This window comes from Pieris napi, chromosome Z, assembly GCF_905475465.1.
Source record: "Pieris napi chromosome Z, ilPieNapi1.2, whole genome shotgun sequence".
NCBI lineage: Eukaryota > Metazoa > Arthropoda > Insecta > Lepidoptera > Pieridae > Pieris > Pieris napi.
Window position 1 is genome coordinate 11,233,328 of NC_062259.1, and position 15,935 is coordinate 11,249,262.

At 32.4% G+C, this 15,935-nt stretch overlaps 1 protein-coding gene across 1 annotated transcript in view; it reads right to left on the minus strand.

The window, feature by feature from the left end:
• Positions 1 to 15,935, minus strand: part of LOC125062663 (glutamate receptor 1-like) — a 61,692-nt gene that overhangs the window by 15,139 nt on the left and 30,618 nt on the right. Inside the window, exons 5-13 of the mRNA XM_047668715.1 lie at positions 12,822 to 13,075; positions 10,695 to 10,844; positions 7,641 to 7,847; positions 6,221 to 6,328; positions 5,405 to 5,630; positions 4,662 to 4,747; positions 4,082 to 4,249; positions 3,207 to 3,338; positions 2,567 to 2,655 (exon numbers count right to left, since the gene is read on the minus strand). Coding sequence (XP_047524671.1) covers positions 2,567 to 2,655; positions 3,207 to 3,338; positions 4,082 to 4,249; positions 4,662 to 4,747; positions 5,405 to 5,630; positions 6,221 to 6,328; positions 7,641 to 7,847; positions 10,695 to 10,844; positions 12,822 to 13,075 — 1,420 coding nt within the window. The remainder of the gene's footprint in view (positions 1 to 2,566; positions 2,656 to 3,206; positions 3,339 to 4,081; positions 4,250 to 4,661; positions 4,748 to 5,404; positions 5,631 to 6,220; positions 6,329 to 7,640; positions 7,848 to 10,694; positions 10,845 to 12,821; positions 13,076 to 15,935) is intronic.

Sequence of the window (15,935 nt, forward strand, 5' to 3'; positions counted from 1 at the left end):
ATTATATTATTAACACATTTATATAATTATATTAATATAAATGTGTTAAAAATTTTATAATATGAATTATAAAATTTTTTTATTTTGTAAGAGAATAATTATAAATATTTATTTATTAAATTTTTCAAATGTAAACTGAACTTTATTGACTATAATGACTCCTTTTCCAGTCTTTGATTATTTAATTGTAATTAATTATTTGCATGCAATCAAAATCTATTTCTAATAATGCCAAAGAAGTATAACTTCTTACGCGCGTACATAAGTACACGCACCCTTTTTTTTTTTATACAAACGGGCAGGAGGCTCACCTGATGTTAAGTGATATGCCCATGGACACTCTCAATGCCAGAGGGCTCACGAGTGGGTTGCCGGTCATTTTAGAATTGGTACGCTCTTTTTTGAAGGACCCTAAGTCGAATTGGTTTGGAAATACCCCAGTGGTTCCACATAGTGGTGGTGCGCGGCAAAAACTGTCTTGAAAAACGCTCAGTTGTGGAACGGCGGACGTCGAGGTGATACGGGTGGAATTTCGTATTCTGCCCGGACGTCCGATGATAAAACTCAGCTGCATGTATTCATCCAAATAACTCCTCTGAACACTGTCCATGGTAAATTCGGTAGGAGATGCAGAGTGACCCCACATCTCTACGCAACGCCAAAGGATCAAGCCGCTCGGAGAGGGATTGGTCGTCGACGATTCGAACCGCTCTTCGTTGGATACGGTCAAGTACAGTTTCTTTCTGACCAGAGTTAATAAGGAGATGGTATCGGAAACCCCTTATAGGAGAAGCCAAAGGACTGGTCTCCTAGAACGGGGAAGGATCAGAGTATGAATAATGTAGAAGTAAAATTATAAAACCTTAATTTTAATACTATAATTTAAGTAGTATTCAGTTTATATTATTATTGTATTTATATACTACTCTTTAATTAGTGAAGGCCATTCATCTGTCTGTCATCTTTGCTACTATTTTTCAATCTTACCCCGCTATCAATTTTATTTGACCTTCCCACGTTTCTGGTGGGCGTCCTGTCTTTTTCTACCCACTGCCCAGTGCCATTCCAAGTAATATGGCAATACCAATTAGATATTCTTAAAACGTATCAAAGTCTAATATAAATGGATTTCCAATATTAGATTCCGTAAACGATTTTGCTGAAACAATGTTCTATTGTAGACTCGATTTAAGTTGAGGCAAGGAATTTAATATAATCGTCTAGCCAATATTGACCGCAATGTATAAAATTCGTGTTCCTTTGAACTGAGTATTTCCAGTTATTTGATAGTGTTTCAGGAAACACTTTCAGGTATAACTATAACATCTGTTGTACTACCGCACATTCCTACGTCTAATGACGGATACGACACATAAACTAAAAAATTATTTAATTAAAATAACGTTTGCGCAACGGCAAGCATCGCAAGAAATAATGCGATTTGTATCATGTTAAGTAACACGAAACGTCGTAAAATACTTTAGAACTTTAATACGTGTATTATCCTGCTTCTTGACGGAAGGATGGATGTTATCAATTGGATATGTATTTCTGGCTATCCACATCGAGGATCGATGTCTAATGATTCGGATTTACAGCCAGCATTTGACTAAAATAGCCTTTTATAAATTTTATACCTTGTAGATAAATTATCGCTTAATACTTTGAATTGCCTTGGTAATACAATCAATGAAATAAGAAATATTATTATTTAATACATTTTGTAAATGTAAGAAGTCTTTTCAATTATAATTATATTTAAACGGTGTCCACGATAATAGAGAAAAAAAACAATTGTCTTTGAATTATGGTTGCCAAGAAGAATTGTGCACTTAGTTACCGCACTAAGACGCGCATTTGATCCGTTGTGCCCGGAAGAATCAAACAACTAAAAACACCAATGCTACATACATTGCATCGCACGTCAATGAAAAAATCATTTTAATAATAAATATTACAGAGATTACTTGAACTATTTCAGAGTTTTAATTCTTTATGGTTAACTAACATAATTTATTCTTGAGGAAATTTGTCATAGGCTTCAAATGTATTAAATATCTACTACTTTTACTATTCCACACCCCTTCTTCATACAATACTAGGCAAACCCAACTATTTAAAATTCCTCGGTCTAATACAAACTATTTAGATAACTCAGTTATGTATCGTATACCTTCAGATTATAACACAAATTACCAGTAAACAGTAAAAAATAATTTAAATCTGGTATCTTTTATTAATAATTGATTTGTTATTCTTCCTTTATATTAAATATATATTATAATGATCAATGAATCTTTGAACTTAGAATTTAGAATTTATTATAAATACATAATATACTTTGTTATATTTTTTTGTACATATAACTGTGCTTTGTTTGTTTGAATGTGTATTCTGTTTTTGGCTTTTGTGTACAGTGTACAATCGATGTAATTGTTTGGATATTGTTTAGTGAGTAGCTGTAGAAAATAAATAAATCTCAAAGTTATTATTATTCATCCGTACTAAGGTTGCTAGGTAAATATCACGTTTTACTTTATATGTTTCCCTTATTAAAAGTACTCACCTAGGAACCACATCGCTCCCCTGCTGCATGAACGAACCCAAGGAGAACCAGAAGGAATTCCAGATACTGAACTCGTTGTGCAATATTATCTGAAAATTATTACTTTTTAAATACCTTTGTATCTCGACATGAGTCTAGATACAAAGGCTAAACTTAAATTATGTCTGTTGGATTAGAAACGCCGTTGACGAAATAAAAGCGAAATCCGCCATTGTTTGAGAGGAACTTGCGTTTACTTCCAAGATCCTATAATCCATAGTGCGTGATTGCGCGTTAACTATACCCACGCCTTGGTCTATCAGATAAGCCCTTAGCGTCTTTGGTAGATTCGTGATGTGTAATGAGTATTAGAGGTGGGCTGGCAACGAATAATTAATAGACAAAGCATTGTAAGAGCGCACAATTCCGGAATCACCTATAGCCAAAACTTTTGTATGACGAACCCAAATTGGTTATTATTTGACCTAACTATAACCAATATTTTCACACATATGCAAAAATGGAGTTAGCTAACTATGAGTCCAGTTTGTTAAAACATTTGTTTGAAATATAATTGTGCACGTCAAAAATAAATCCTTTGATAAACCTGTTCGAACTCTACGCTTAATGAGCAAGCTAACATATTCAACTAGACAAATACCTCATTAGTACTGCTAACAGGATGATCCAACTGCGTGTCTGATATGGAAACAGATTTCCATTCATGTGGTGAAAACCTCGATACGAGAAACAGAACGATGCTCACTGCGAAGAAGCTGAATATAACGCAAAGCTGAAAAGAAAGGTATGTTTAATCTACATAATAAAGAAGAATTTTAGTTGGAGATAAATAGTAAAATAAAACAGACACATATGTTAATCTTGGCTTTGTATGTATCATTAATAATTTTTCATTAGTGGCCGTCTGTGTTAGACACCGTTAGGTCCTATTTATTGGTTTCCTTCCCCATACTAAGTATTTATTTACTTAGTCTCACCACTCTCAGACAAGCAAAAAAGCTGGGGCGGCCGCATTGCAGGCGGAAAATAATAAACTCAAATATAAGAGTCTTTCTTCCAACTTTGATTTTGTTCCCTTTGCAGTAGAGTTTGGGCCGTAGAGTTCAAATGCATAGGCGCTAATTTAAGATTTAAGTTAGCGCCTGGTACATAGTACCGGTAACCCCAGAGCTGGTGCTTTCTTCGCTCAACGAATAAGTATCGCAATACAGTAAGGAAATGCTGCCACAGGGACCAAACTCTTTAAATTTGTTTTTATTATTACTATGTACGTTAAGAAAATTGTATACTGTATATTTGATTGTTATGATTACTAATAAACAATTTGTTATATAAAAAATATATATAGGAATCTATTGGTACGTGTTAATGAGTGTAAACTCGCCGTTTTCAGAGACTTACGGCAATGTCACTTCGGCTCCTAGGATAAGATAGCTTTTATCCAAATCACATATCAATTATTAATACGGGACGTTGTTACTTAACATTGTATTTGATCTTTAATCCTACACTTACCCATATTTCCTTAGATAAAGGCCGTAAAAAGCTAAATGTATCGCCGACTTGTTTGGCCGTCTTTGTCTGTATAATCGGATTTTCAACAGATAAAAATGGTTCAGTGAAATCTACTACTCTCTCTCTTTCAGGTGTTATTGCTAATGGAGCCAGAGTGAAATCAGCTTCCTGTGGAATAAAATATAAAATGGTCTAAACGATATAACATTACTAAGTAAATACCAATACTACTATACTAATAACTCGTAATACTGGTAGATAGTACCGGTGACCCCAGAGCTGGCGCTTTCTTCGCTCAACGAATAAGAATTGCAATACAGCGAGGAAATGCTGCCAGCGTTAAAGGTACACTGCCATAGGGACCAAACATTTTAAATTTGTTTAAATTTTCTTTTTAATGATGTAAAGAAAATTGTAAACACAATTTATACGTCTGTAGAATAATAAATAAAATAACAATATTGTTTGCGGCAACTCGGTGCGCTGGGATAGGGCCTTAAAGGTTGAGTATCGACTATGGAAACGACTCAAAAGTCCGCAAGAAACCCAAACACTATATTAGTAGATAGGGAATCCTTACCTTTTTTAGAACTTCTCCAACAAGCCCAGTCCAACCATTAGGCGTTTCACTTCCGAATTGACCGTCGGCGACTATTTTTATTTGATCTAAAAGCACACACAGTTTTTTCTCATGTTTGTCAGTGTTATATATATATTCATGAGTGTAATTAATATATTTACAATCATATAGCTGGATTCTATAGATCTATAGCTTACCATGCCTAGAAAGAATTATCGCTATCAGTAACGGTAATTCTTTCTGAGACTACAATGACTCAAAAAGTTCCAAATATGTTAATCGAATATATTGTATTGTTTATCAAAAAAGATTTGTAATTCTATTTTCGCTGGCTCAATTGTCTTATTTAAATATTATTAAAAATAAGCTATTCATTGAATCATCATAAATTCTGCATTATTTCTTTCAACGAGATAAAGAAATCTATTTGTATAATTTCTTTGACGATATTCAAAATTTACGATTTTATACAACTAAATAATGAATAATGTAACATTCTAAATGTGAAAGATTGTTTAAAAGGATCTAGGTCTATACCTTTTTGAATACATATTTTCTTCATAAAATTAGTATTGATTTGCACCAAAATACAAATTCTAAACAATTTTATATACATTTATCCATATTATTCTATTCCAAAACGGACGGCTTCATCTATTTTAACAGATTAAGCTTGCTTTCTTTTTTAAATCGTCCATTGTGCTACAATTAACGGCGTACAAAAATATGCTAGAAATACGTACATTTTATTCCCAGTCTATTCGAGATAAAATCAGCGAGATCCTTACAAAATCCATGGAATAGTTCCTCTCTTTGTCCGTTTTCTTTTGGGGCTAACATTAAATAGGGCTCTTGTAGGATTGTCGTAATGGTGTAGGTTTTATTTGTGTCGAACGAAGTTGGCGTGTATAGGTCAGTCAGTTTCGGTAACAACATTTTTAGACCGCCTCTGTCTGACCAAGTTGCAACCTTATGAAAAAATGCAGTCAATTTAATAAGTCTAAAAGTAGGAACAAAATTTGACCCCTAACAAGACTGGACCGTTATTAATTTAAATGTTATTAAAGTGTTTTAATGTTAATTAATCAAAATAATATTATAATATCAACATTAGCAAAGAGCTTTTTAAAAAAAATGCTGTTTTATTTACCGTTAGACCGTCGTTAGTCTTAAGGACTTACAACCTGTACTGTGAAAATTATTTTGGTTTAATAAGAAATAAATTAAGTCAAAACTTAGAGTGTTACCATGTAACTGATGTGCAAAGTTTTACGCACCTTAAGATTTTGTGAGCGCCATTATGTTGAAAACTTTCTTAAAGATTCGACTTTCTCACCCTATATAAATTATTTTGATCTTATTTTTGCTTTAATGAAATCATAATAATCATTTTTTGCAGTAACTTACCGCGTAATATATTAAATTTTCAATTATTTGACAATCATAAATACGTAAGGTTTTATCTCTTACTAACGTATTACATAAATAATTAATTAGTTCTTGCTACGAATGAAAGCCACAAAATACAAAATACGGTTAAAAATAACAATGGAACTCACTTTAACCATTGCGCTCTGAACTGTCATTTCAACAATTTGGAGAGTGAAATTACAGCGGTGTCCCTCTTCATTGAATGATATATTTCCGGTTAGACCCTCGATATCCGTCTAAAAGTTAAAAAGTTTTAATAAATCTCGGTCATTTCGACCCGGCCCCATAAAGTTATGGTGGTCAGTGCAGCTGTTCCTACTAATGTCACCAAGTTCGTAAGAACTTCAATCCCTTTTTTACTGTGTAAAGAGCCGATATTTTCCGAAGTATTACGATAGGACATAAATAATAGCGTGTTATTACTCCGCCCTTTTATATACCCCGACCTGTTAAGGCAAATATATTTCCGAGAGATTTCCGAAAACATTTTATAACAATGAATTTTGTTGCATCTTTACTGTTAAATCGGGATAGTATTAATAGGCCAGAAAGATCATAGAAAGATATATATCTCGAAGATATAGATGTTACGACTTTTCTTTTTGTTTTTACAAAGAAAAAAAAGGAAGGAGCCGCTTATTCACTAATATATCTTCTAAGAAGACTGAGGTGTTATATATTAAGTGTCCTAATTCTAGACAGAAAACATCAATGCGATCTACATGCACTTTTGTAAAAATATTGCACCAATTCTAATTTTGTTTCTTTACATTAGTTTTTCGCACATAATTTAGTTTAATATTTTAATAATTGCAGAGCAACAAATACTTTATGTTATAGTTATATATATATACTTATTTTCTTAAAATTTAGTAACACGTATACAACTAGCATACCTTTAATTTAAATACTCTCGCTAAGTGAATTCTTTGAGAAATAAAGTATATTTGAACCGAAATATGACGATAGGTTGAAATAAACAGTTAATTATAATACAACATTGTACCAACAGTTTTTAGTTATTACAAGGCTAGTTAGGAATACTCCATTTTCTCGTGTGAGTTACGCCCATAGCCTAATCTTACACGATTGATTGTTATAAGATACGGTTCTCCAAACATTCTGTGTTATATCAATAAACCTATTTCTGATATTCCTGTACATACATATTGTCTTTGGTAGTGATTGTGTTGCGGTAAATTCTGTTAGTAATCAGATCAGAGTGAAAAGGTACCCTTAGCAAGAGCAATACGAAAATCATATAGATAACGTAAGGGAATAGAAACAATTGGATTTGGTTTAGTATAGAATTTAAATAGCGTGAATGAGCTGTTAGAATATGATTTGTCTTATTTACGAATTGTATAGAAATTCGATATGTTCGATATACTGACATATCTTAAGCTAAGTTATAAGTATAGAATGAGAGGAAATTGTTTCCGTATTATCAGTGATGTATCAAGGTTTTGTAGCTTTCAATGGTTTAAAAACTCCTTAGAAGATGCCTCCATTAGATACAGATTTATTTTAGGTAATTGTGAATCCTACCTTTTTAATGAGTCGTGAAATTTTGTCTCCGTGCTCGAAAGGAACAACCCATCCTTTGCCAGGATTGCAATCAATTACTTTGGTAGAGTTGGCTAATGTTGCTGCTCTTCTCAAGGCGGCTCTAAATGAATCAGGTTTCTTTCTATACAGACGTCCGAGCGCGTCCATTAAAACTTGAACGCCGTCGTACATCAGCGCTGTTTGAGCCTGTAAAATGTTGAGTGTAAGATTTCTTACAACAGCGAATGTATTTTGGTACTTTAAGATTACGCAATCGACACGCTACAATTACCTATCACTTAGTAATATGTCTGGCTTAGAGGACCAGGCTGTTTTGTATGGAATTTCCCATTAAGTAAGAAGGCCCTTTACTAAACTGTTTAACGGGCATACCTTCGTTAACCTCCAATTATCCACTTTGAATGAGGTTGCTGTAGAAGTTTTCTGGGTTCAAATAACCGAAGGATTAAATTTACAATTCAATACGTTTAATTTAATTTTAGAAGATCTTTCATACGAGTATAATTTTATACTTTTTGTGAGGATTTTTTATAAAAAAAACAAATGTTTAATACAATTTTACTATTATTGTTTAACTAAAATTACCAATGGAATATCGAAGTAGCCTTTATAGGCTTATTGTCTGTGAAAACAAAGGCAGTAATTAATTTTCATTTGTCAAACTTCATAATCTCGTCATATTAAAATAACGGATATTAAGGTATTGTATGGGCCACAAACTGATTGGAATAAGAGAATTGTTAATTAAATAAAAATATAATTAGAATATTAATTTTTAAATATTTTGGATGGATGGATGAAACACATGGATTAGATTATATCGTAATAACTGTATAAAAACATTTATTTGGGCTTACGGTGAAGGCACACATAAATTTTAAGTTTATTTTTCCAACTAGAATAACAGTGAAATAATTAATTAAGAACATATTACAATATTAATTATGAAGACTAAAATTTTAATCATCTATTTATTGTTAACGATACCCCGTGTAACCTAATTGAATAATTTCCCAATAATGATAAAAAAATAATTATCAAGTAATTTGTCTGATCAGGGCATCAATTTAATTAACTAAAATAAAATTATAATATATAAATAATAGGATAATGTATTAATTTACGAAGCTCATGTGAAGCTTTACGTGCGAAAAATTTAATAATGGCTCGCCCTCTAGTATAAGGGTTTTGCTACTTATTAGTATTTTTTAGTAAACAGAAGTGAAATATTTAAGATCACTAGCGTAAAAAAGGAACAAATAAAATCGTACATATACTTCACAATTTTTCGCACTCCTCTACTGCTTCATTTAAAAATAAGTTAAAACTGTTAATATCCTAAGCCTTGTAACTTCCTTGTTTATTATAGCTACTAGTTTGTTTGTCGTTCTCCTAATTTATAAATTTTGTGCTGTCATGTTTTGCTTAAGTATTTAATTGATTATCAGTGAAACTTTTTGTGGATATGTCCAATGTATTTATTTTATGTTTTTCTTTTATTTTATTTTACTGTATATATTAATAAATTTCCTTGTGAAAGAGAGATTTGGACACACGTGTTTTCATAGTCGCTGATATTATAACTAGTGTATAGTAAAATAAAAAATAAAATAAAATATGTTTATTATGGAACATAAGATACATGTATCACTTATTCCACGTCATTAAATTTGAATTTGTAGGCATCCCTACTCATCGGCAAAGAAGACAGAGGGTGTATGCTGAGAGAAAAAGCCGGAGTAAAAAACTCTCGGTACTCTTTTGAAATAGCAAATCATCAAACAACACTTATTATATGCTAGTTAGTTATCACACTTAGACACACCGCGCTTAAACAGAAACGCACACATAAGTAATCACACTGGTTGTCTAAACAAACATGCAAACCCTTAATTTATTTGTGTATCTATTACTTAAATCATTCAACCACTTTAGAATGCTTTATATACTTGAGAATTCATATTTAAGACCTTCGATTTTATTTATTTGGGATCATCGTAAAACTTTATCGATATTGTGGTAAAGAGTTATTAGCATGGCAATGGGATAAGGATGGTAATATTTAACCTACTTCAAAAAGCAGGAGGATCAATTCGTAACGTGTAATTTTTATGTGTCGCAAGTTTGTTGTATTCGTTATGGAATCATTTCTTTTAGTATATTACTGAAGATATTTTGATGTACCAAGTACACATTTATATGTTTAGATTATTGTCAAAAAAATATTTTATAAAAATAAGTTTTTTTTTCAAAATATTTATTCATTTTATAACAGGTTTTATTCTGATAAATATATTGAATATAAGTTGGTATACACAACTGAGTGTTTTTAACTACGTGAAACCAACTGGCCTTCTAGTTATTTCCGAACCAATTCGACTTAGGGTACTTTAAGAAAAGAGCGTACCAAGTAACAAAAGCCGCCCACTTACTATGACTTTGTCCATGGGCGTATCACTACCTATTCTTAAAAAAAATAGGATATTAAATAGAACTATATCAAACTCCAATGAACAATAATGAAGTCCCTGATTTATACGTTATTTACGTTTGTATAGTTTTTAAACCCCAGGCGCAAAACAAGTACGTATTTATATGAAAGCTTACACTACACATACATAAATGGTAAGTTTTTTACTGGAAAAAAAGTGCGGAAAAAGTGCTAATAATTAAATAAGAATTTATGAGAATTACTTAAACATTGTCAGTCTAGAGTATCTGATTTTAAACCCTGAATATACAGTTTTATAGGATTGACATAACCTTTACACATTTAAAGAAAAAACTTTTTAACCTGATTAAAGTTATGTATTTATAAATTTACAATTATTTAACATAATTTAAATTTATCCGACGTTACGGATAAATTTCTTTAAATATACAGTTTTATTAACATACAAGCGTTAATCTAGTTAGTTATTATAAAAGGAAACGGACATAGCCTTTCACTGGCCTTAAAAGAAAATTGAGCAATGAAACGCAAAGATGTGTCTGCCATTGGCCTTTTCTATACAAATTAATAATTAAACATACTGATATAGTCCCCTTGAAGCGTGGATCCATCCTCTTCAAACCCTCAATGAACTCCTTCACAACCCTCCGTCCGTGATCCACGACGCGGAATCCGGTTATATTCAGAGCGCCATATTCCGTAACCTCATTCTCCCATCGATCGTCCATAACCTGTTAATGAGAATGCCTTAAATTTTCTCTATGATATTAATATATAGTATGCCGCCCCGACCTCGTTTATATGTAAAAGACGCACCGATAAAAGTGCAACGCAGTGTCTCCGCAGTCTCTGAGTAGAAGCGTAAGTTCACGAGCTTGTTGATACTTGAATGTATTTAAAACTTAAAAAATGATTAAAGTATCGTTTGAATAAGAGTAGGTTATCATTACAGGTAAATTAAAATTATTTAAAGGTTCATTTAAGGTATAAAAGTGGAAATATCACAATATTCTTTGTTATGTGGATTTATTTTATTACGTTCTATATTTATTAAGTGGGGCACTCTGTTGCCTATTGCCCCCGTTAGTAATTGCTCACTGGGTAATACACCACAACCTCTTATAACTGAAGGTGTCGGTATAACCGTTTGGACATACGACCTTACTTGACTTACATTGCATTCTTTATAATAAATAGAAAACCATTTAAAAACAAATAAGGTCTAGCTGTTCCTCAATACGATGTTTTCTCGCTTTCCATATTGAGGGAGAAAGGGTTTTAAATTCCGTCTTAAAGATATACTTTTATTAAACGCAATACACAAGTCCTCGTCTATTTTTTTTAACAGCCACATTTTAGTATTGTCTTTGATTAACATAACCCTTACACATTTAAAGAAAAACGCTTTTTACCGTATTAAAGTTATGTATTATTATAAATTCTTCCCAAGATTGGTACGCGAAGCCATTGAAATCAAAAAACACCCCAATTTCAATAGAGAAGACGGCCTAAAATTGTCAAACACCTGGGATCCAATAATATCCAAATTAAAATCTCAAAAAGAAAAACAATCTTTTAGTCGATACCAACTCCGGGGAAATAAATACAGATAATGCAACTTTCTCTGCAGCTGTGATACTTTTTGACATTCAACATCTTTTGTCTTCAGTCACCGTGACCACGCACGCTGTAAAGCACGCGAAACGTCGGATAAATTTAAAATTATGTCAAATATTTGTAAATTTATAATAATACATAACTTTAATCCGGTAAAAAGCGTTTTTCTTTAAAAGCCACATATTAATGATGAAATAACATTAGACTGTGCATTAATCAGTACATTCATTTTGTATATTATGATAAATATCGAGCATGTTATTTAAAAATAAAACTTTTGAATTTTTAATATAATTATTTTAGTTTGAATACATATAACTTTTATTTATAGTCGAATATAGTTTGAAATTTTCATGATATATTTTTTTTATAAAATTTAAAAACTAAGTAATTAACAGCTAGGACGTGACTGGACTTAAATGTAAGCGCATTCGACGCTCATTTATCTTATTGTCTCGACGAAGTTTAATTTAGTTTATACTTTGTAATTAGAAATACACTGATGAATAATAAGCATTTTCAAAGCAATTTACTCTCAAGACGCGGAAGAGGCAAACAAAGTTTTCACCACTAAGTCACTATAGTTTAGCAAACCTTCTGACATACACAATTACGGCTTTTTGCAACCAACCTTACCACGTAACTTCCAGTTCAATTATTGACTTAATAATTAGTTATTAGCTAACAAAACCCGCTAGCTAGGAAGTGCCATGTTAATTAACTGACAAAACCCGGTTTGAATATTTCAATACCCGTAGCTTGGGTCAATATCTAAGCTAAATTCAATAACTAATATGAAAAATATATTAATTCCTAGCATTATCAAAAGAATTTATAGAGTTTTAGTACCAAATATTGTGACTATATTTAAACCATTTCCGATAATCGGCAAGTAGAAGAAATAAGTAATAATGATTAGTGTTATTTGTAAGTCGTGAAATTTATACTAAGAAACTGGTTACTGAAAATTTGTCCACTTGATACATGAAGATGGTTTTTTCTTTTTTTTGTGGACAAATGAGGGAGGGTTTTGTGGGACGCATAATCTACTAACTTTACTAGAAGACCGTGTTAGGCCCATAATAACTTACCAAACCAGTGAGCAAGTAATGGTACGTTCTACGTCCCAGTTCCACCTTTCTCACGTGTTCCACAAGGATGCTCTTTGTATTTTTTGCATTGCAGTCCAGAAGTATTCGCTTACTGCTCCACCTGTCATTTTCTTCCACCCCTAAGAGGAGTTCTATGGCTTCTGCTGCGTTGTTAACGCGCTTCACCAGAGTTATCTTGAATTTGGCTCGCCCTGGCTCCATAGATTGATACAGTTGTTGCAAGCGCAATAGACCTGCCAAAAGTTATTCATTAACTAAATGTTTTATAAAAAAAATATTCAATGACGAAATGTTTTATAACCATATTTACTTTATCTACAAAGCGTAACACCCAGGATTTGCAGCGAATACCGAGTATTCGCTATGTTACAATATTTGTTTAAAACTGATCAAATGTAGTTCTAGCCTTTTTTGCTGAAAAAACTACATATACATCGGATTATTTTCTGGATAGGACTTGGAGTTTTTATTTTTGTAGTTAAAGCTAAACAGTGAGTTAAATGAGTTTAGGTGTCTACATCGGAAAGGAATATAAAACGCACCCACACCCGGATAGTACGAGTATGCTTTACTTGCCTCTAAGGCCTTAGATAGAGTAGGTGACCGCTTGTGATAGCAGTGACCATAATACAGCCTTTCCTCGGCTATTATGGTACTAGTTCGCTATCGCCGGCACTATACAATAAACTACAATTCAACTAGGACTAGCATTTAAAGCTGGCCTGCTTGCCTTGAGTTTGCTCGATCTACTCCAAAGACTAATAATCATATTTAGTTGTACACTGGAGATCATCTTGATAGGTTACCAGCTTCACTAAGTAAGTAAGTTTGGTATTTATTATCATCGCCAAATCGGTCCTGGAATTGTTTGGTAAATATTCGGTATCGCGAGTTTGATTTTTTTTTACAGTCGCGTTATGATTATTATACATATTAAATAAGATTTCTATTAAGGTAGACTTATTTGTTTGCACACTGGCTGAGTTCACAAGAGTTGCTTCCTATATTATTAGTTATAAGATTTAGGTACATAAATATATTTCTGTTAATGTTTTGTATTTAGGTTAATTGGTGTGGGTAAAATATTGTGTCGTTCTATCGAATTAGTAATTGCTGTAAAGATAGAATAATTATATGGAACAAATAAATAAATAAATAAATAAAAAATGATCTGTAAACATCAAAAAAGTTCAATTTATTTTAAAAAAATATTCAGATACTAACCTAACCTAACCGAACAATATTAACAATAGGTTTTTTGGACAGCTCCGGCGCTACGGGAAATGCAGCCCCTCCGGCCTTGCGTACCAAAGCAAAGGCATTTTATTTATGCCTGAGCTTTGTTACAGCGGGTGGGGGCTGCTCTTCCTCCGCGCCTCCGATTTTTTATATACACTCTAGGGGTAAGGCAGACAAGACCACGTGGATAGTGGGTTGCTCTCACTTTTTTATTTTTTTTTTGCAAAAAAGATCATGCGCCATCAGAACCACACTAGTTATGGTGCTGAGAACTCATGACGAAGTCATAAAAGAAACATCAGCCTCAAAATCGCTGGTGCCGCGATACGGAATATTTACTAATTGTTTTATCGTTTATATTGGCAAACAATCAACGTTGTAATAAGAAATTATTACCAGTTTAAGCGATAATAACCAGAAGAGGACTTGTGAAAAACTATCGTGATTTGCTGGGCCAATTTCAAATACCCGCGTCCGTTGATTGATGTCGATTCAATTTTACGCCAAAGTGTTTGCTTTATCGGATGTATTCATCGTTCAGAAAAAGCTATTACATTGTGGTCATTGTTTGTTAGGGGAAATAAATTTTCATGACTATTCCTAATATTTGCTATGTGCATATTAAATTTTGTACTCATTTGCCTTTGTAAATGATTTTTATATTGGAAAAACCTGAAACGAAATGAAACAGTTTTTGCTATTTCCAATTAAAATCCCAATTTCGGTTGTAACTTTAATATTTATTTAAATTCTAGGGAATGCATACACAAAGAGTCCTGATATTACCTAAAGTACGTACGCTAATGATAATAGAACTTCATAGTAACATCAGATTTTTTATTTTGACTTTATACAGTCGTGAAAGTATAGGTTAAGAGCTTATGGATTGATCATTATTTATTTATTTTTATAGTTTTATATTTTTGTACATTTGACATTCATCTAAAATGCTTCCGATTTGTAGATTTATTGTTCTATTTATACGGTATATCGATATCAGATAACATGCAACGATAAATACATCACGGATTAAATAATTTCTATAAGGTACAAAATTGTCATTATCCGACAAATAAGTTGGTCACGCAATAGCAATCTTACTTAATGCGCGAAGTCACGAGCCGAAGACTTTAGTTCCTATAGTAGTATAGTAGGACTTTAGTATGAATAAACCATACTTCATCCAGACTGAAACTAGACCTAGTAGGCGTGTAAGCAGCACTGGTGCGATCCGAACCTCCCTGAGTGCTAGATATAAATAGGCACGTCTCTCTCCCCGCTCAACTTTTAAATTGACTTCAGTTTCAGTCGATATTCCGCCGCCTTTGACAATGTGTATATTCTTGCGTACGTGTAACGAAATCGTAGGCGCCTTATTACTCTTACGTTTAAAGTTTTTACTTTTATAGTAACTAAGTTTTATTAGTAACTAGCTGGCCTGGCGAACATCATACCGCCTAACAGTTGATTGTTTATTTTTTTAAAGTACTTATTCTGCTATTCGGGACACCGGTCTAGCTAGTGAGATAAAAACAAGAAAGTTGATAAGACAACAAATACATTATGTCAAAAAATATATAAAAATGTATCTTCTCGGAACCCCTCAACTAACACTTGAACTTTATGATATGATATTAAAGTTCAAATTGACTTTTAAGTATTATTGCGAATATTTTGTATGGGAATATAGAAAAGTGTTGTTTTTAGAACTTTTTCACTCATTTTTTTTTAATTTGCTCTCCGTAAGAACCATCCTCGTACTTCAAGGAATATTTTGCGATTCATTTTTATATTATAGATGTATGAATCGTTAATGTCGTGTTTTATTATTAGTAAAGGATTAAAAAGTTAAGT